Source organism: Acartia tonsa, chromosome 3, assembly GCF_053477335.1.
Source record: "Acartia tonsa isolate MP-2025a chromosome 3, ASM5347733v1, whole genome shotgun sequence".
NCBI lineage: Eukaryota > Metazoa > Arthropoda > Copepoda > Calanoida > Acartiidae > Acartia > Acartia tonsa.
This window is the reverse complement of record NC_137262.1, coordinates 50673328-50694505: the sequence shown is the minus strand read 5'-3', so window position 1 is coordinate 50694505 and position 21178 is coordinate 50673328. Positions and strand designations below refer to the sequence as shown.

The following is a 21178-nucleotide window of genomic DNA, read 5'->3' as shown; positions in this document are numbered from 1 at the left end:
ATATAGAATAAGATTATTCTTAAAGATCAATTTAAGTTCTATTAATAAAAAAAAGTTTTAAAAAGATAATATTTTTTGTTGTATTAGATGAACAAAAAGTAAAATCATTGATATATCATTTATTTGATCGGTTTAGTCGCATGGAAAATAATAATAATTTAAGGTATAATAACATATAGTTAGTATAGCTGGTATGTTAGAGTATGGTTAAATGAAACACGCACACGCTTATATTGCCAAATTATTTGCCATGGTGTTCACACAAAAAGATAAATGTAAAACATTATTTTAAAATCCTATTGAAAGAGGTTTAAAAAATGTATACTACTTAAAATTAGATAGGAGCTTTGTAATTAATATGATAGGTGATTTATTGACAATACCTGCCAAACGCTATTTATTGTGACCTAGCTGTCTTTGTTATATTGTTAGAACACTATTTGCAAAGGAGAAAAGATGGCTTGGCTAAGGGGGGGGGGGGAAAGGGAGGGGCAAATGGAAAATTTGTAACCATATGTCTTAACTGTAAAACTATTGGCCAGACAAACTCACACACACACACACAGATAGCAAAATTCAACTGCATTGTACACAGTGCTTTAGGATAGGACAAAAATGGCAAATAAAATAATTGATTCTAATTGTGCTAATCCTGTACATTTTTTTCCTATAAAGAAATTACAATTTTATATATAAAATAAAATATTGATATTTATTTATTATTTCAATAAAATAATTTACATACAAATAAGAAATATTTTACACAAATTCTAAAATCATATTTAATATTTGTATTTTAAGAAAGTTATATAAACAACCTTTCAATTCTTAACCTAAAAACTTAACATTTTTAAAATTTTAAATGTTAGACATTTGCCCTTTATCCTTTAATATAAAGTATTAATTTTTTATTCGTCTAAAGCTAAAGTTCTCTGTAAATTCTGTTCCGAATTCTAGGTTGTGCTTTCCAAGGAAGCTTTTAAAATGTGTTAAGGCGATTTAAGACTACTTTACCCTCCCCTAGAGGCTAGGTGCGAAACAACTTGTCTACAATATAATATTTAGTTATTGTCTTTTAATCTTTTATTTTCATTTTTAATGTGAAATTAAAGATAGTGGCTCGGGGCGTAGTCATAATTTGCATACAAAGTATAAAAAAAATATTTTAGAAAAATCTTACGAAATGTTAGTTTGAACATTTGTTAATTAGGGAAACTGTCATTCTGTTTTTAGGACTGTCTAGTTAGATAAATAGATAGATAAATTAGATATACATGATAGACAAGATATAATTTGTCATGCATGTCGATGTATTTACATGGTATAAATACTTTTTTTTAGAGAGAGTTCTGATTAGAAAAATAGATGCAATCCTCTCTGTTTAGTCTGAGATGTTTTTTTTAGTGGTGGCACAAAATAAATATGTATTTAACAAGGACAGCTTTGTAGCACAGCAATAACAGTTTTGAAAGAAATAAAGAACAGTAATATAGAGAATATAGAGTGAGAGTATAATTTTGATTTAAAGCCATTTATTTATTATATATATTAAAATGAAAATTAGGTATATTTAACATGTAAGTTAAGCTTACAATTTAGGTCTAAAGGTCTAAAAGGACAATAAGTCTTTCAAACAAGATTGGTATTTTTAAAACCAATATTAATCATATTAATCTTTATACCTTTACCTCAATTTCAAATCAAACTGTCATTTTGAATTTTTTTGCACTAATTCTCCAATATCAACTAAAACTATATATACTTGCAATTTAACACTATTGGCTGTTTTACACTTGCAAAAATAATTGCAATTTTGTATCACTATCTCCACGAGTTCTGAGAGAAATTTCTCTTCTCCTGTCTGTTGTAACAGAGAGTTAGAGAGAGAGAGAGAAGAGTTGCACTGCACTGAAGCGTAACAGGAAGCTTACTAATACTAATCTAAACTCTTATCAACATCCTATAACACATACAACAACTAACTAATACTTCACCCCGACTAAAACACTCCCTCTTTCTCCGAAGAAGCCTCTCTCAGTGTGTTTCTGTATCCGTCTATCCATCCCTCCAATCCAATGAAAGCATGGATGGACATGGATTTGGCAATTTTTTTTTTGCAAATTGTTGGTGGTTAGGAAAGGATTAATCAAAGTGGTAAAGTATTTGGTTGTGAGGCTTGATTGATAATCATTAACAACATACCTCTTTTTTATAGTCTTAATTATCAACTATGAACCCGGTATTAGTGTCTTAGAAATTATCTTAGTGACGTAACTAAAAACGAGGGATTAGAGGGGAGGTGGGAAAGGTAACCCCTAAAAAAGAGATGGATAATAGAGGTGATTGATAATTGATAATTGATAAAGAAAATGTAGGAAATAATTTATACTCTCTGTACTTTCTACCATAGATTAATTAATTTGTATTTTCTAGACAAGGATGACAACATCCATAAAAACGAAGCACAAAAATCAGAAGGTAGAACAAACGCACAATAGCTAGAGTGTCAGAACTTAATAAGCAGAATATTAATTTTGAAGTCTAAATGAAATTGCACATAAATTTGTTGCAAAATTGCGTAAATATAGCATACAGTAAAAGGACATACTTCCGTGCAAAATTTGAAATCAATAGTATAATTCTAATATGTCTAATAAATGTTGTCAAAAAAGGTTGAAAAAAGTCCGCATATTTGATTAAATTTTTCTTAAAATCCGCATATTATGTTGATATAAACTATAATATATTATCACTAGCAGTAACATCACTAGAAGCTTTTAGGGTGGTAAGGGGGAAAGTTCATTCTTCCAATTTTCAATTTAAGTTTTAAAACAAAGAAGTAAAATTGCGGAGATGGTACTTTTTTTCTAGGTGTTATTTTTTTTGGAGAGTGGAGAGCCCTCTTCCTAAATAGTTATAAACTTTTCTATACCTATAATAAGCTTCACTGTAAAGAAGAACCCTTTAGGTTCAGCGGTTAACAAGATCCGTTGCTACAGTCAAAAAAAGCTTAGCTTACTAATTTATATAATAGGATATAATAAAGTAACAGGATGTCTGTTTGTCTGTCTCTTTGTTTGTTTGTTTGTCTTTTTCTTTTAAAATCTAGAAAAATAAATTGGTTTCTTAAATTGGACTCTCTCCTCCTCAAGTGCCCCAAGAGGCCTCTAAGGCGTAGCCGCTAGTAATAGGATACAGTAACAAAATGCTAATCCTTATATCAAAGTAAAAGAATGTTTGTGTGTGTGTGTCTATTTATATGGAAGGATCTTCCTAACTAATATGCTTCTCCTTTGCAGGGACATAGGTCATAGGTCATGGGAAGGTTTTTAACTATTTTAGGATAGGGTACCTGCACCCTCACGCGCTTAGAAAAAAAACCACCAACATTTTTTAAATTTTTTTCTTTTAAAACTAAATTGTCCTTTTAAGTATATCTGTCAGACAGACAGACAATAAATATATGGAGCAGATCTGTATAAATATAAGGTATCTTGACTAAAACTTACAGCTGGCTATCTAAAAAAGCAGTCGTGAAAATAACATTTCTCCAACAATAAGGTTTTTTAAGCATGACCGACAGTCAGACAGACAAAATAATGTATAGAGTAGATGCAGGGGGGGGGGGAAGGGGTCATTACTTGAGGGCACCCTCAAATTTTGGAAGTCGTTAAGTAGATGCACATATATCTTGGGTATAGTCCCTTTCATGACAATGCCTCTTAAGGGACGTTTCTTGGTATTTTCACAGTAGATTTTATCCTATTTCTAGCCACTGCGGGGGGGGGGCTCTATCCATGCGGGGCCATTTTCCTAACCATGCAGGGCAATCACCTAACCTAACCTAAAATAATCCATCAAAAGCTACTGTAAAAAAAAATACATTAAAACACCGCTTAAAAGACCTTTTCACTTAAAATTTCAGTTGTCTTTCTTCAATAGCAGCCAAAAAACACACAAAGCATGTTTTAAATGGACGTACTGACTTTCTGTTAACAATGATAGAGTTGCTTTCTAAATTATACCTAACTGTCATAGGAATCATCATGAAGAGTTTGAAATTGATAGGATAATTCTAACATGTCTTGTTTAATAATCTAAAATCAATTAATAATTTTATCTAATTTCAATTTCAATTTATCTATGAAATAAATGTAAAGCTGTACAGGTTAAGGCTACTATCTGACTCAATACATTTCTTTTTCTCCTCTTTTTAGCAACCGAATGAAAGTAATTCTTTTCAATTCCAGATAATTATAAGAATTGGTAACATTTGCTTAGATATTTATTTTATAAAAACATAGCAAAAAAAATAATAACCGTATTATAATACAGGTATTAAATATTTATATACAAACAATAAAATTGAATATGAATAAAAATTAAGGATAGATCAATCAAATAATAATTATGTACAGTTTCAAAGGACTAAACAATCTTGTGAGAGGTAATATAACTTATGCATTTTAAAAAGATATTTGTTAAATAGACTGATTATTTAAAGACATATTTGTTAAATATGTTGCTCTACTGGATATCATTACCCTTGTTAGAATGTACCATTCATAAAGAAGGTTATTTTTTAATGGCAAAACTGTTTAAGCTAGCTTTTTTAACAATTACGTTCAAATTCCGTTAAATTTATTGATATAAATAATCTAATAATTGATTGTTTTGTTTTTATTCGTAATTGTCTTTTTAATATATACATTATTATGCTTAATTAAAAATTTCTGATAAACATCTCATTATATTTAAAGAAAAATTAGCTGTCTCTAAATTTAATATAGAAATAAAATTATTATGGAAAATCAATTGATTAACAGGTATAAGTTATAAAATACAGACGAATTTATAGATGTAATCTTGAAAAGATAGCTTTAATTTAAAATGATAAATATGCGTTATTTTTACCAAAAACTAGACAAAACCCTTTTTTGTTGTTGTTGATAGCAATATCTTATTTCTTTACTCTCGTTTATATATAGTTTTAACCAAATATCTTTTGATTTAATTGTTATTGGTTTGAAATTTTGACTAAAAAGCTGGCTTAAAAAATAGCTCATATGTGATAAAATATATAGCATTTTGCGCTAACTTATGAGGTGTTTATACAATAAGTATAATTATAAAAGCAAATATTTGAAAATTATTTAAAATCATTCAATGTTTAATGTAAGATTAAGCCAATTATTAATCACGAAATTACATATAAGTTTTTTATTATTTTGCTAAATAATCTATAAAATATTTACACATTGTAAGTCAACTCTTGAGTTATGTAAGAAGTACAATATCAGCTGATAGATCTTATTTCAATTTTGAAAGATAATTTTATCAAAAAAAAATAAAAAAAAATTGATTTTATTTTTAAAAGTGAGCAAAAATAATGTAGAATTTTTAGAAATATTTTTAATATTTTTTAAAAGCACAAAAAATCTTGATTTCAGGCCTATATTAACAATTCTTAAAAATCCTAGTAGTATCGACACATCCTATTTTTTTGACGTCACTAAGATAATTTCTAAGACACTAATACCGGGTTCATCAACTATTTTTTTAGCGAAGCTACTCTATAACCAGGGTCTAACCAAACTTCAATTTCTGGCAGCTATGATTGCCAATTCAGGCAACAAACTAACGATTTTAATGTAATAATAAGCTATATTCAAGAAGACAAGAAAAGTATTATAGCAATTGGAAAGTAGGTAAGTACCTCCATTAAAATATGCTTAGCTATTTCAAACAAATTTAGCAAAAAAATATAAAAATCCTACTAATTTGATATTTTGAGAAAGTGATTCCTGGGAGAATCAGGCAGATTGATAGACAGTAAGGCTCTCCATCAAATAGCTTCGCCTTTAAGATTCCTGTCATCCTATTTTAACCTCTTGGTTATCAACATTTTATTTTTTGTTAAAAGTCATTAAAACTGCAAAAAAGTTGTGACCAATTAAGTTTTTTTTTGCAAAAATGCTTTTTCCATTTGTACAGTTTTTAACAGAAAGAAATCCTAAATTTTCAAGTAGATTTCTGAATAATAATCTGGAATTCAAACTAAACTTTGATATGAAATATTGTTGAAAGTGAGCCATTACTTGGACAATGGTCACTCAACTAAACCAGATTTTTAGTTTTTTGCTGTTTTTTTTATAAAATATTTTATTTCTAAAACCTAATCTATTTTATCTATTTCCTTCTTATAGAATCTAAGATTTAATTTAATTACATAACAATTGACTAACTTAATTAGTAAATCTACTAAAACTTCATACAAATGATCTAAAAAACATTTGCTAATTGGACAATTAGTAAAAAGAAAAGATTTTAAATTTTTCCCCACTTTGTGTTATCATATGATTTTTTGTTATTTTTGACTTATCTAAAAATTGTCTTTTTTTATAATTATATTTTTTTCCAGCAACAGTTATTCATAAATTAGTCATTTTTATGAATTATGAATTGATGAGAAATTGGGAAACATAAATAATTATTCATACTGAAAAAATACTTTTGTAAAAAAAATAGTGAAATAAAGATAAGATTTAAGACTGGACGGACGGACGGAAAAAAAATGTAGAGAAGCTTCTTTTTAAATTTCAAATTATTCATTGTTGTTTCATAATATAACACCTACCTACCTTACATTTAAAAGTTTATTATTTTGAATCAAATATTGAAAACAGTAAAAGTGTCTGACTATGACGTCAGAAAAAATTAACAATTAACCAATGAGAAGCCAGTATTCACAATGGTAAAATATATAGCGGCCTCTCATTGGTTAATTGTTAATTTTTTCTGACGTCATAGTCAGACACTTTTACTGTTTTCTCAAATATTTATATGAGTACATACTAAAATTGATATTAGAATGAAAAAAAATGCATATACTAGTAGAAATCCGGGAAACATAGGGCTGTTTATTACACTGGTACCAAAAGTATTATCACGTTATCTTATTCGTTGGCTCAAAACTTTGGGTACTTTTACTGAATTTTGATTGGTTAGTTTAAAATTAATAGTGTCCAAAAATTAGAAGCAATAATTTTATTCTACAGAAAGGGTTAACTTGTTTTTCATTATTGGGGATTGAGGATGTACATCAATTTATCTTCAATTGTCTTAACCCTATAAGATTCATGATTCAAAATAGAGACTTTACAAATCTACAAATCTTTCAAAGTAAAGATTTTTTCTAATATAAAACTATTTTGCAATAAACCAAATCTCATTGTTTAATTTTAAAAGTAGATATAAGAATTAATCTTATTTACATCATGCGAAATTATTGCAGCAAACTAATATCCTTTTGTCAAATGAACTTTTTACTTTAAATTTTGAGAAATGTATAGTTTGACTTTCTTAAGATACATATTTATAATCATACAATACAAACACACATCCGATTACTTCATCATAAATGTGTAATTACAAGTATGAGGTAATCTGTCTATATTTAGATACATGTAAGCTTGTAGTACTTGAAACCAAATTGGTAAGAAAACCAATTACCAGCAAAAATTGGGAAAACCTCATATATACTATTTTAATACACAAATATGTAAACTACTTAAAACAAGAATGACAAAATCCAAGAAAACTGAAATTTAACTCAATTCCTAAAGGGTTGGGGGAGGGGGATCAGAAGTATGATAAATGGTGGTGTAATGGCGGTAAAATTAACTTAATTTCTAGCAACTTTAAAAATGTTTTGTTAGGTATATTTTATCATATTATGTTTCTGAGACGCAAAGGGGGGAGGGGGGGGGGGGTCAAATAACCCCCCTACAAAATATTTAATGTTGATAAATTTGACAAAAAGAATCATTAAAGTAACAATAAGAACGTTGAAATTCTGTATTCACATACAATTTTTGGAATAAAATAGCTTAAATCCTACTTGACTACTTTATAATTGTCGATTTTGATAAAGAATTTAAATACAACTTTCTAAGACGCAAATTAATTATGATCAGATTATATCATAAATAATTAATTGTAGGAAGGGATAGAAGAAAAGAAGACATTTTTGAGTTTCCTTGACATTTCCTTGGCTCCATGCACGGACAGTGAATCTTCCCATGTTGAGAAAATTGTAAGAAATGGCCAGAATTATTCTAAATTATTTACAAATTTCTTGTATAGGGTGCCAAAAACTAAGAGGTGCCTCAAAAGTTACCAAAAAGTTAAAAAAAAATCATAATAAAATTAGAGAAAAGGAGTAAACAGTGATAGTTTATTCTCTTTCTCAGGGAAAAAGAAAGAAGAGACTAATAAAATAAGTTGGTTGAAAATATGAATAATGGACGAAAAGAAAGAAATTAACTGTTAACGTTTTTTTTTAAAGTTTCGATATTTGTATAATTGTAGCACCATCCCTTATTTTGTGCCAGGTGATATTCAAAATTTTATACCAAAAGAACCACCAACATGTCAGGGATCTGGGGATATGTCAATGGAATATAAATCAATCTTCAAGCAATTCATAAGAAATTATGTGTTTTGTTAATTTTGAATCTATTTCATTTTCATTTACTGATATTTTTTGTATATCCCTTCAAAAATCCGCCAACATTAAAATTCACTTTTTTATGTTCTAATTGATCAATTAAAGGCCTTAAAAATTTCCAACCATGATTGAGCAAATGCGCGTAAAATAACAAGGATGATTACAACCATTTATACCACAAGTATCTAATTCATTCAAAGATTAATTATGTTAGTTATTTGACCCTCTCCGAGGTATACATTCATGTATTTGTCGCTTTTAGTGTTCTTAACATTTAAAGTTATATATAAATAGTTTTATTCCATGGTTTAGGTAGATTAGTGTCCCACAACCATTCCACCATCTTACAAATTTGTAGAGTAGCTGTAGTACTCAAAAACATTTTAAAACAAGTTTAAAATATGAAAAATATTTCTGGTTTAAATTACAAATTATCTTTTTATCTCCTTTGTTTTTCAAAACCCATTAAAAAGTAAATTTTACTAATTTTTGATTCTGTAAAAATTTTTATTTTGAAGACTTCTAAAAAAAAATAATTGAGGTTTCGTGAATAAATATAAACAATTATTTAGATATTTGGAATATTTAATTCAGGGCTCGGCAGCAAAATCAGCAATAAAATCAAATTTCTAGCTTAAACCTGATTAATACATATGGATGCGAGTTATAAATTGTTTGTCCATGTTTATAGTAGGTTCCAATGCAAATATCCCACTTATTATTGAAAAGTATTGACAACGACCTTTGTCTGAAAGTCCTATCTGTGCACGGTAATGTCCTGTACCTGTTTGGGGCCAAGACCATTTCGGGCATCTGACATAGCATCAGTAGGTACAACTTTAGACTCGATTTAGACCAAGATTTAAACCCTCCAAACTAAAAGTGCGGATGTAGTCGAGGTTTTGTTGCTTTATGGCAATTTTACTTGCTTGCAAGTGCCGAGCCCTAAATATTTAAATTGAGGGGCAATTAGAAAAATTGACCGCGTAATGTCATTATTAAATTTACAACAAAAATGTATGAAGTACATGAACGCGCAATAAAATTAGGTATTTTAATTGTATCAATGGACGTTTAAATCAAATTTAAATTAGTGTATGAAGTTTGAATAAGCAATAAAATGATCTAAAGAAAATATTTAAGTTTTAAAGTAAAAATGATCTTATTGACAAATATCAGAACAGGGCAGGCAAAGAGTTAAAGAGAGAACAAAACAATTATTTTTAGGTGGTATTCTTCTTTGACCTCTTGTGGACAACATAACAAGAATAACTCCTATGATATGTATTTCTTTCAACCAGCATTTATCAAGCAGAAATTAATTAGGATTTTTAGCCATACTGCACCTTCATATTCTATAATATAAAGTAGTAAGGTATTTTTTTATTTGAAGCTTAAGCTCTCAATAATTACTTAACTGACTGGGTTCTCTCCTTTAGGTAAGCTTCACATAGGTCCCGTGATGGTTTTAGAATATTTTAATTTCAGTTTTAAGCCTTGGGATGGTTATAAGCCTCTTTCTACCCCTTTTAATACAGAACCCCTAGATACTAGGGGCGCAGCCGCTAGTTCATATATAAAGGCCTCACATTTAGCTTATATAAAACGTAGTCATTCTTGTTTTTGTAAGCTTATGTTTTACATGGCATACAGTCTGACTTCACATATTTGTTTCCTGTTTCCTTAATTTCACCCTTTTTTATCTGTTCCACAAAATAACAATTTTATAATTAATAAAATAGTCATTTTCTTTTTTGTTTTCTAAACCTGTAATTCAGGGGTATGACAATGCATGATGAATAAAGCTCACAGCTTTCTTACACATATAATTTTCCTTTATAGCTTGTAAAAAAGAGGAATTAAGAAAACCTTGATATTTGATGAAATGCCAACATTATTAGTAGTTTATTTTACACAAATCTAGCATCGTCTCAAAAGGGTTGTTGTGTTGAGACAAACTCATTTCTCCCTGCAAAAATTGCCTTAATCTTATTTACGAGATCTTTCCAGACAAACATACACACACACCAATACTTTATTTTGTATCACCCCCGTTATCAGCATTACATACTTACTTACACCTTAATTTGTGTTCTATCAAAGTCACAAAAATGTACAATAGCAAAATTTTGAAAATTCAATGAAAAGAATGAAGCATAAGAGAAGAAGAAGCTGGTGCTGTATAAATAATTAGATATAATAATTGGAGAGAATAAGATAAATAAATTTTGTGGAATTGATAGGACACCATAGTCCGGAAGTCTTGAATAATTCAGAGTTATAAAACCACCCCCCATATGAACTCTTTTAACCTTACATTCGATTTTTTGTTTGTTTGTAGCGCAGCTACGCTATAACTTGATAAGTTTATACTATAAACTTATCAAGTTATAGCGTAGACTTTGTACGTCCCTAATTGTTCTACAATCTTAAGATGTATGTATGTAAGATCAAGGTTGCGTGTTTTTTTACCCACTAATAAACATGTAGTTTTCTATTAATTTTACAAAGGCTAAAAAAACATTGTAAGACTTTTTTCAATGTCTTTGCTGTACAGCTAATTGATATTATTTTTCGTGTTTAAATTTTAATCAACATATAATAATGTCTTTAACGGAAGTAAGAAGAAAAAAGTAATTTAAAAGAATATATCAGAACGCCCTCAATTAAAGTGTCTGATATAAACTATTTTAATTTATTAATTTATTTTAAAAATTGGTGGTTGGGTTGTTTTTAGGATTAATGCATTTCTTTGATATAATTAGGATTATATCAATTAACGTTAATACATCAATTAATGAAGTAATGAGTTTTTTTGTATAACAACGTTAAGGTGTTTAAATTATATATTATTCATTATTTAGATTCATTTTCATAATATTTTGTAGTGAAAACTTATATGATAAACTGTCATTTCTGTTAAAAGTTGCAAAAATAAGATTTCATAATCCACTAATCTACATATCAAATAACCTTTTAAAACAAGAATAATTATGTCCAAAATTGGAGCTACACATTAAGGAAGTCGAAATATTAAAGAATAGTTATTTATCACATCGTAGTATAGACAGCTTTCCGCGGATATTAAGTCAAAAAAATAAAAGAAATGTTTAAACCAGTTTTGGGGAGAAGGTTGAGTTTTTCGGTAAATAGTTAACTGATGGTCTTTAAGGTTTTTTGGTACAATAAAATGCTATAATTGTAATCAATGAAAAAAATTAAAAATGGAAATGTAATATTTGGATGGCGAATTGTTGAAATAATTTAGAAAGTTAGTACGTACATACAAACAAATGCACTATAAAGAAGTTGTGCTAGTAAAAAGATCTATTGCATATATTTTGCGTTAAAAGTCTTGATTAATGCGACAAACTGATATTGATATCAAAAACTAAATTATATAAAGTAAATATAATAAGTGCATAATAAATATTATTGAAAACAAGGATAACAAAATTCAATGACGCAATTAAGATGTCATTATTAAAAAGTTAGTTCTGTCATCCTTATTTTGTTTAATGATGTTTTTAATTGTGTTAATTAGTCTTCATAGATTAAAAGCGGATACACCTCTAGCATCTAGGGACACTGGCTTTAAAGGGGCTTGAAAGAAAATTAGCCTTAAACCTTCCCAAGGGGTAAATCTAACAATAAAATTGCCTAAACCATCCCGGGACAAGGTGAAGCTTAATTCTCTAAAGGGAAGAATTCAATCATTACTATAAGTAAATTTAAGTTTTCATCCTTGTTTCATGTAAATCATAATCATTACGTTTGGGTGACGTTTCTCACTTAGAAGATTTTTCAAATATCATTACTAAAATTTTAAACCATTAATAAGGCCTAACTGTCTTGATATCTAGATGTCTTGGTAACTAGAGGAAAGGGTTGACAATTGTTCAACATGAAGGCATCTAATTAGCTATCTTTCTTATAACATGCAAACATTGCTTTGTTTTTATTTTATCTCCAAGGCAAAATTGTTAATGGTAACAAAAATCAGCAAACTTTCCTTTAATTTTTTTCTCAAAAGGATCTTAAATTGTTCTACCCAAATGTCCCTAATATCTTTACTAATAATTATTTTAAAATCAATAAGAATTTTGTGGACGATTAATAGTTCTTTTATTACCCTATCACTGCACTTTGATAGAAAGATAAATTTCTTTTCACAAGAAGTTCTCTAAATTGAATGAATAGACCTTTGTATTAACATAAAAAAGTTTGAATTTAAATATCATTTTCAATTTTTATGACGACTTTATGAGGCTTGATATGAAATAATGTAAAAATTAACAAATGTCATGTAATTGATAAGAGAAAATCATAATCAATGATCCAGTAAAAACTGGTAGATCTAACCAAAATTGCAGGGATAAAGGGCAAACTAAATCAACTCTGATTGCATTAAAAGAAGACTATCAAATAGACCTGTGAATGAACACTAAATAATAAAGAAGTAGCTAAGCTTATATTATTTTCATAGTTTTTATTGACAAAATTACGAATAAAGGTAAACCTATGATAGTAAACCTTAATTTTTCTCAATTCAACAATCCTAATATCCTTGAAAATATATGACCATGCACAATGCAATAACCATGTTAGCTTTGGTAACTCACGGAACCAGAGATGGTTATATGGAAGGATGAGTTTTAAACATTCATCGCTTAGAAAACTTGAGCTCATATATAGACATTTATTTCCTATATAGATCTGTCATGGATCTTGATGCAATAAAGCAGGATGTTTTGTAAATGTTAAAAATTGAAAGATTCCATTAAACAAAAGTTCCCGCAAATATAAGTATTAAATAATTATTTCTCCCCAAAATCAAATATTTTAGTTATCAAGGGATAGGACATTGGAAGATTAACAAAGATTTTTGTTTAATTTTCTTTGTGGAAAAGAAAAATGAAACAGATTTTTTATTCAACACATTAATAATAATAGACATCCCAGTAGCCATAGGACGCCAGCAAACCTTACTGTGCCATCCAGGTAAAGATCAAAAGTATTTCATTGGCCTTTAAAAATATCGGTTAAAGAGGGTAAAAAAAACATAAAAATTTTTCTTACCAAACAGAGGTGGGTGTAGCATTATTATCTTTCTTCTAAAAGTGAAAAAATAGTCGATTTCTCTATCCCTGTATCCCATATTATAACCAATGACATTGTGTCTTTTCATATACATTTATTCATCTTGGCATTGGACAATAAATACTACATGAATAAGAAAGCTAAATGAATGAGTGAAAAAGTACATGAAAAAGAGAGAAAAGAATAAGAGAGATCGTGGGATAGAAAAATAGAGAAAGAGTAAAAAGGTGAAAGAGGTCTAGAGAGAAAAAAAATTATAAAGGGATAAAAATAGAAATAAGGTTTTTTTTCTTTTACTGTCAAATAAAATATATAAAACAATTTATAAAAATGTTTTATCCATTGAAAACAAATCTAATTTTATGCAAAGATTAGTCAATGTCTTACTTTTCTCAAAATTGAGGCAAAAACAACCTAAGATTGATCATTTGCATGTATCCTTTGCAAGTGGCTTGTCCTTGGAGAGTGGGGTAAAAATGGCATTGTACAATGTTTGAAAAAGTTACTTCTCGTTTCTTCTCTACAATTACTTGTCTGCTAGTTTTTTTTTAGCTTGTTATAGTTTTATTGATATAAAGTTTTAAATTATTGAATAATATTTATGCCAGAAAGTATTAATTTTGGAAGTTTTAGTTATTGTGATCATTTTGGGAATATTAATCCCCCCAAAGAGCAAGGCAAACATATTGCATTCTTTATGTCACCAAATACAAATAGAATATAATTATGAATGTTTTATGAAAGAACCTTTTTTGAATAAAAGAAGGTATTTTTGGCACAATAGACACTTATGAATATTTCCCTTTTTATTCAATACAAAAATGTAAAATATAATACAAGATCGTATGTGACCATAACGCAAACAGATTAAATAAACAATAAAATAAGTAAAATCCAATTTTATAAACTTAATGAAATTCCAAAAGAAATATTGGTAATTTGGCAGGGATCAATTTATGTACCTTCCCAATGATGGTATATACAAAATTACTCCTTCTTTGGATTACATTTAGTAATTGAAAGTCACCTTAACAAACCAACCATTAAAAATTCAATAAAAGTCCCCTAGGTTATTATTACACTTAGGTAACTATTATTACACATAAACAGCCCAATGTTCCCACCCTCCTTAATAATTTTGCCATTATAGGAGACTTTAAAAAACAGTACACACACAACAGCAATACAGACATACAGAGTAAAGCTGTATAGAACAAGCTCTGCGTTGTAAAAAGTAAAGTTAATGAATGAATATTCTATATTAAGTGCAAAATTAACGTAATACAATATTAAATGAATATATAAAATTATAATTTTAAAAGCTTTGTGATAGTGTGAGATGTATTTACAGTCACCAGCAATTTTATAACCTCCAAATTTCAGATGTTGCACTTTTGTCAATCAAAATTGTTTTTCTTTTTTATGTTCAGCTTACATAAATAATTTGATTTTTTTGTGTTTTTGACAAACTTTTCTGTTTTCTAATTGCCTTCTCAATAAGCCTTATTCTTGGTAAAGAAGGAAACGTGCCAATTTAAAGAAAGATACAAAAAATATAGTTTGACAAAAACACAATCACCAAACTTTTGTCGGCTGTAATATTGCCTCCCCTACGTATAGCGCATGCATAATTCGCGCATCTTGTTTAATATTAAGTTGATTAGGAATGCATTTTCAAGTCATGCACTACTCAACCAGGGATCAAGGACAAACATTCTGAAATTCTTGAGGATTTTTATTTTAATCATATTATGTTTTTGTATGATTTAAATTAAAGGCATAAATTTTTATTAGAAATTGGAATTATAAGCTTTAAATACATCCCCAAGATGATAAAAAAAATAAATAAAATAGATAATAACAACGGGTTGAAAGTTAGTATCCTTCTAGTATTTAACCTACCAATCAAAATTCCCAAAATTTTGAGCACAAAAAAGAAAATATGGTTGTTGTTAAACTTTAGGCATTAATGTAATTTACAGTCCAATGTCCTCTTCCTTTCTGTAAAACGATTAATTCGATTTAATTCAAGAATATTTGTTCCGATTGTTGTGCATGCCAGTGTCTCATACATACCAGTTTTAAAAGCCTAATTATTTTAACCAGCTTTCAATTTTTAGGAAAGAAAGTTTAGGAGTTATTTATGAAGTAAGACCTTTTTCGTTATACCAATACTAATTGTTTGGAAAAAATTAAGAACTTAAACCATTTAAAAGTCTAATCTAATAAATTTGATATGGTTTGACTATTTTTGTAGCAAAAATGCAATAATTGGATTGTAGCTTAAAATTGTAATCTAAAAATAAAATAATTTTAAATATAGACATTAAATGCATTATTAAATGAACTATTTAAAAACTAACCCCCATACACTAACAGGGGCATGGATATTGCATCTGAAGAAATATGCCAACTCAAAAAATACCAGTATAAAAACTATAATTGAATCAAAATATATTTTTCTTTTTAAAAGAAAACTCGAGTACTATAGCATCCCTAATTGATAAATGATTATGGTATTTGATGTATTTTTATGTCCAAAAGGTTAATGGCAAAATAGATTCCCATTCCCAATCCATGCCCATACACTTGAGTTTAAAATAATTGCATGATTTTTTCTGACAGCTAACACATCTTTCACGGTTAAATGTTAAGCCGGGCTAGGCCCCTGAGGGGTTTAAGAGGCGGGGGTGAGGGGGGTGCAGTATTCGTGTTCATTTTCATTATACAAATAAAATCTGTGCAGCTTTAAAAAAGCAACGCTAAGCTTTTACAAGAACAATTTGGTTTTAAGCGTTACAAAAGCTTTAAAAATTAAACTGTTTCTTTTAAAAAGGACATTCCCTAAAACGAATTATGCTTTTTTTCCCATAACTTTTCCGCAGGTCAAATAGAACTATGAAATAAATTTAAATGACAATTAAAAGCATTACAGTGTAAATTATCATGCAGAAATAAAGCCATGTCTTTATTTTTTACAAGAAGAAAATTAGAGGAAAAGTAGGTTTTCTTCAAAAAGTGCAAGGTTAGACAATTTAAATTTGACACAGATGTTCTCAATTTTTTTTCTAAAAAAGTTTTTTTGTGCATTTTTTGCTTGATTTTTTAAATGCGTATTTAGTTTGATTTACATAACATTTATTTATACAATATTCATTTATTTTTTTTGTGCCTGGTGTTTTAAGTCATTTAAAATATTACATTTTGTGTGTTTTTAATGTTTTTTTTCTGTTTTAATATAATACATTTACCCTTCAATAATTAAATAAAGCATAGTGTGATTTTTTCAGCCTTTTTAAGTACTTTATGTTAAAGAATAATTACTTCCAAATATCATGTTCTTCATGTGCATACATAAATGAAAAGGATTGAGGAGTGAATAGGATTCTTTCGACTCTGCTCTCTCACTAGGTTCTAAAATTAAAGATTTTGTTTTTAATTTCTTTGTCTAGATAATAGATAGTTGATATATGTAGAAGCTGCTTCGCCCCTATTCTTTTGTGGCTTTTAAACTATTTATGTGAATTTCTTAAAATCAGATGAAACCCGAAGAAAGCTTTTCTGTAAAGGACAACCCACTTTCCAGCCATCTCTTTTAGGTTAAGGCAAAAGAATACTTGAATTTAAAAAAGAATTTAACATATTTTATAAGAGAATTAACCACTTAGCACTCTACTTTGAAATCATAGCTGCGAAAACACTCTTCAAGTCTAAGTATAATTTGGTTTGTCTGTTTGTCTATCAAAAGCTTTCTTACTTATATTTCTCAAACATACTTACACACAAGACATGCAGAGAGCAGTAGGGAAAGAGTGAAGAATGAGACTAAAATGCAAATTTAATAACAAACAAATAATATTAATATTGTCTAATATTCAATCTACATATATAAATGTTTTAATTTATAACATTTTCTATTATTGAACGTGATCGTCCTTGTTACATTTTAAAGAAAAAAGCAGGGCTCGGCAGTTGTGCTTCATCCACCTTTAGGCTGTAGAAAAATCTACACTTTACAATTTCTAAAATCGGCTTTAAGTCTAAACCTGTACCAAATATGGTAAATTGGTAATCCCTCTTTATAAAAAAAAATTCAAAGCATCCAAACAGTTTTAAATTTTGGGCTTAGTCGCGGCTGATGAGCGGCTGCCGAGCTCTGATATAAGGTCAGTATAACAAACTATATGTTGTTCTTTCTGCAAGCAAAGAAGATCTATTATTTATTTCCTCTCCACGCTACGCTTTTTACCCAGAACTAGGAGATTAATGAATACACAATTGTTACATGTAGTTTTTTTAGGAATAGGTATATAGCACATCGAAATACATTATGTTCCAGTATGGCTTCGAAACCGCTGGATTACAACCGGTTCTCAGCCATACCGAATATCATGTATAACATTTTATTAGAGACAATTTTCCATGAATATTAAATATTTTCATTTTAATAGCCGCGGAAAGATTTCTATAATACGATGTTATAAAAACTATTTCGGGCCTAAAATATTACTTCTTAAGGCAGACCTTTCTGAAAATTTTATGTTCATAGTAATAAAAAATATTGTTTTCAATCAAAAACTAAAAAGTAGCAACTATTTTATAGGTAGAAATAATTGGAGGCAAAATTTTTTTCTTCTAATGCCATATCTCTGTTCCTAATATTTTTAGGGTAAACATTTAGACCTAGACATAATTTATAATTGTTTACACTATATAAATAATCAGGGATACAGGGATGAGACAATTAATGATAAATAATTCCATTTATCTGCAAATAAAAAATTATAGCTTGTTTAAATGGGTTATATTATAATTTTAGTGAAATTGTCACCTCCCTCTTCTTTAATTATCTTTCTCGTATTCATTCGAATCCGGTGGATAGGAACCGGTTCTCATAAATACGAAAAAACTATGTCTAGCATCGTATTATATCCAGTTTTCTACGAATATAGAAATGTACAATCATAAAATTAAACCAGTTTTTTTAGCCGGTGCCTCCAGCACCTCGGGGCTAAAACACTAGTTTTAATCTTATAATTGTACATTCTATATCCGCGGAAAGCCGTTTATAATACGATACGAGAAATAACTATTCCATAATCAAACTAAGAATGTGTTTTGTTCGTGTTAATAAGTTTAATATAAATGAAAAGCAAAATTTTCTGAATGTGTATTAATTATGTTAAAAACTTATAAATATATGCAGCAAAGTATATGGCAAGAAAATTTCTTGGAAAACCTCAACATTTGTATGTACGCATATTGTTCTGGCAAGCCTGGGCAGTCAGAACCTATATAGGCACTTTAGTATACAAAAAGAAAACACAACTTGTGTACTTTGAAATTGTCAGAATTAACCACAAGAAATGCTTACTGGTGTCAGTGCGATGTTGCAAAATTGTATTTCAAAGCAAAAGTTTTTACATTAAAGCTAAAAGAGATTTAAAACGTTACTAATATATAAATATCGAAACTGGGAGTAAATTGATATTTTTGTTTACAGAGATTCTTTTTTTATGCTACAAAATCGAATAACCAATGTGTTAGCTATTTAATCAATTTTGCTGATTTACATGTTCACTATGGGGTGGAGAAATTGCTACCAGGTGGCATTTTCATACACACAATTTCAAATTATAATTTTTCTGTTTTTGTACTTCCATGCTAGCTTTTTAAAGGACTTTTTGTTTTTGTTTTGTTTTTGCTTACACATGTAGGTAATTTAATTTATTAATTAAAACAGCATAGGTACAATTACAAGTGTTTAAAAAATTTTTCAATCACCTCACCCAATATACCCTAACCTAACTTAAAATAACCTATAAAAAGCCATTTAAAAAAGACGAAGAATCGCCTCTTAAGGGGCGTTGCCACGAAAGGGACTATTCCCATAAGTTTGATACTGCTAGAACGTTAACCTTTTAAAGATCTTTTACATTCTAAGGGTTATGGTAAAATTTAAAGGAAAAAATTGGCGATAAATTTTGAGAAAAAATTTAAATGTTAAGGTTTCGTGAAGTTCATATTTAAATATGGCAAAATGATTAAATTTGCAATATTACCGTTAATTGAACATAAGTTATCTAAATTAACTAAATTTGCAAACAACCAAACAAAAACAATGCAAAAAAAGCACTGAGGGGGGTAAGGGCGTTGTCTTAAAATTTAGCTGGTTAACTGATCAAATTTAAATTAAATCTAAGATTCATGCCTTTTTATAAACTTCCTTATATACAGGGAATTAGTATCTAACGAATAAATGTTTTGTCCCCAATAAAAAAAAAAAATATTTAATATTCCTAAATAAAATTATTGTCGAGTATAAGCAATATTTTTATGCTATAATTCTACATGATAAAAAAAAGAAGACATGATGTTATATGCATTATTCAAGAACATAATAGATTAAGTTCTTTATTTTAGGAGACAAAATAGTTTTTTTTCAGTCTCCCAATCCCTAATGTTCCTGTCTTATAACTGTTTCTTTATTAGATAAATATTTAAACATATTTAAAATGGAATATCAATTTGAATTTACAATAATAGCCTTTACCTTATTTGTAAAATTACATTGTAAATTTGCAGACTAAATGTATTTTTTTAAAAATTTTTCCATAAAAAGTTATTAAGCGCATCGTATTATATCCAGCTATCCGCGGCTATCAAAGTGAAAAATTTAAAGATTAAAACCAGTTTTGTTAGCCCGAGCCTTTGGTACAAATTTTATGATTTTATTTTAATATTCGTGGAAAATTGTCTGCAATACAATACAATTCATGATTTTTCAGTATGGCCGATATTCGGTTCAAATAAAGCGGATATTAATCGGTTTAAAAGCAATACTAGAAAAGTTATAAATCAAAAATATATTCTTAAAATCTATCTGTAGGTCGGTCTACCGTTCATGACTCATCAAATAAACTGCACACACAAGACAACAATAAGACGGAAAATAATAAAAAGAATGAGTTTAAAATAATTAAGGGTGAGGAGGTTCATTTGTTCCTGATAAATATGGGTTCAAAATGGTTAAAAGTTGACTACATAAAAACGCTAGAATGACTTTTTTTTAATAATATACTCAATACTTTCATTTTAACATATATATTTAATTGAATTAAGGTTTAATAACTTGAAATTTGTTAATGAATTTTGTTACCATGATGATTTGATTATTCTTCTATTCTAACAAGGTGTGTGAGATTTTAATTTAAAGGGTTTAAACAATAGACTTATTAATTTTAATATTTATAAATCTTTTCTCGTAAAGAAATTAGGATGTTAGTTAGGTTCTCCATGACATTTAGCACTTTAAATCTTCAATTTTCAAGAAAGCTTCATACTACGTTTTCGGTGTAGGTTATTGAGTAGTGTTATACTATGTCTATTGCATGTGTGTGTGCCATATGGCTAGATTCACATACCATTGAACACACTAAATAGCAAACTTTTAAGTCCTACAAATAATATGTACAATTTAAAAAAAAATTGTGGGTTTCATTGAATATAATTTTATCCCTTTCATTTGATTTCTTAGTAAATTTAGTTGTGATAGTTTTTGGACTTTTA

General features: G+C 28.3%; 2 protein-coding genes across 3 annotated transcripts in view; both read right to left on the bottom strand.

The window, feature by feature from the left end:
* LOC145314934 (uncharacterized) overlaps positions 1-21178 on the bottom strand; it is a 90872-nt gene that overhangs the window by 20077 nt on the left and 49617 nt on the right. The window contains exon 6 of the mRNA XM_080155010.1: positions 16934-17023. Within this exon, the coding sequence (XP_080011136.1) occupies positions 16934-17023 (90 nt within the window). The remainder of the gene's footprint in view (positions 1-16933; positions 17024-21178) is intronic.
* The window catches only part of LOC145314518 (piwi-like protein Ago3), a 366650-nt gene that overhangs the window by 305738 nt on the left and 39734 nt on the right, over positions 1-21178 (bottom strand). The gene's annotated exons all lie outside the window — the stretch shown is intronic.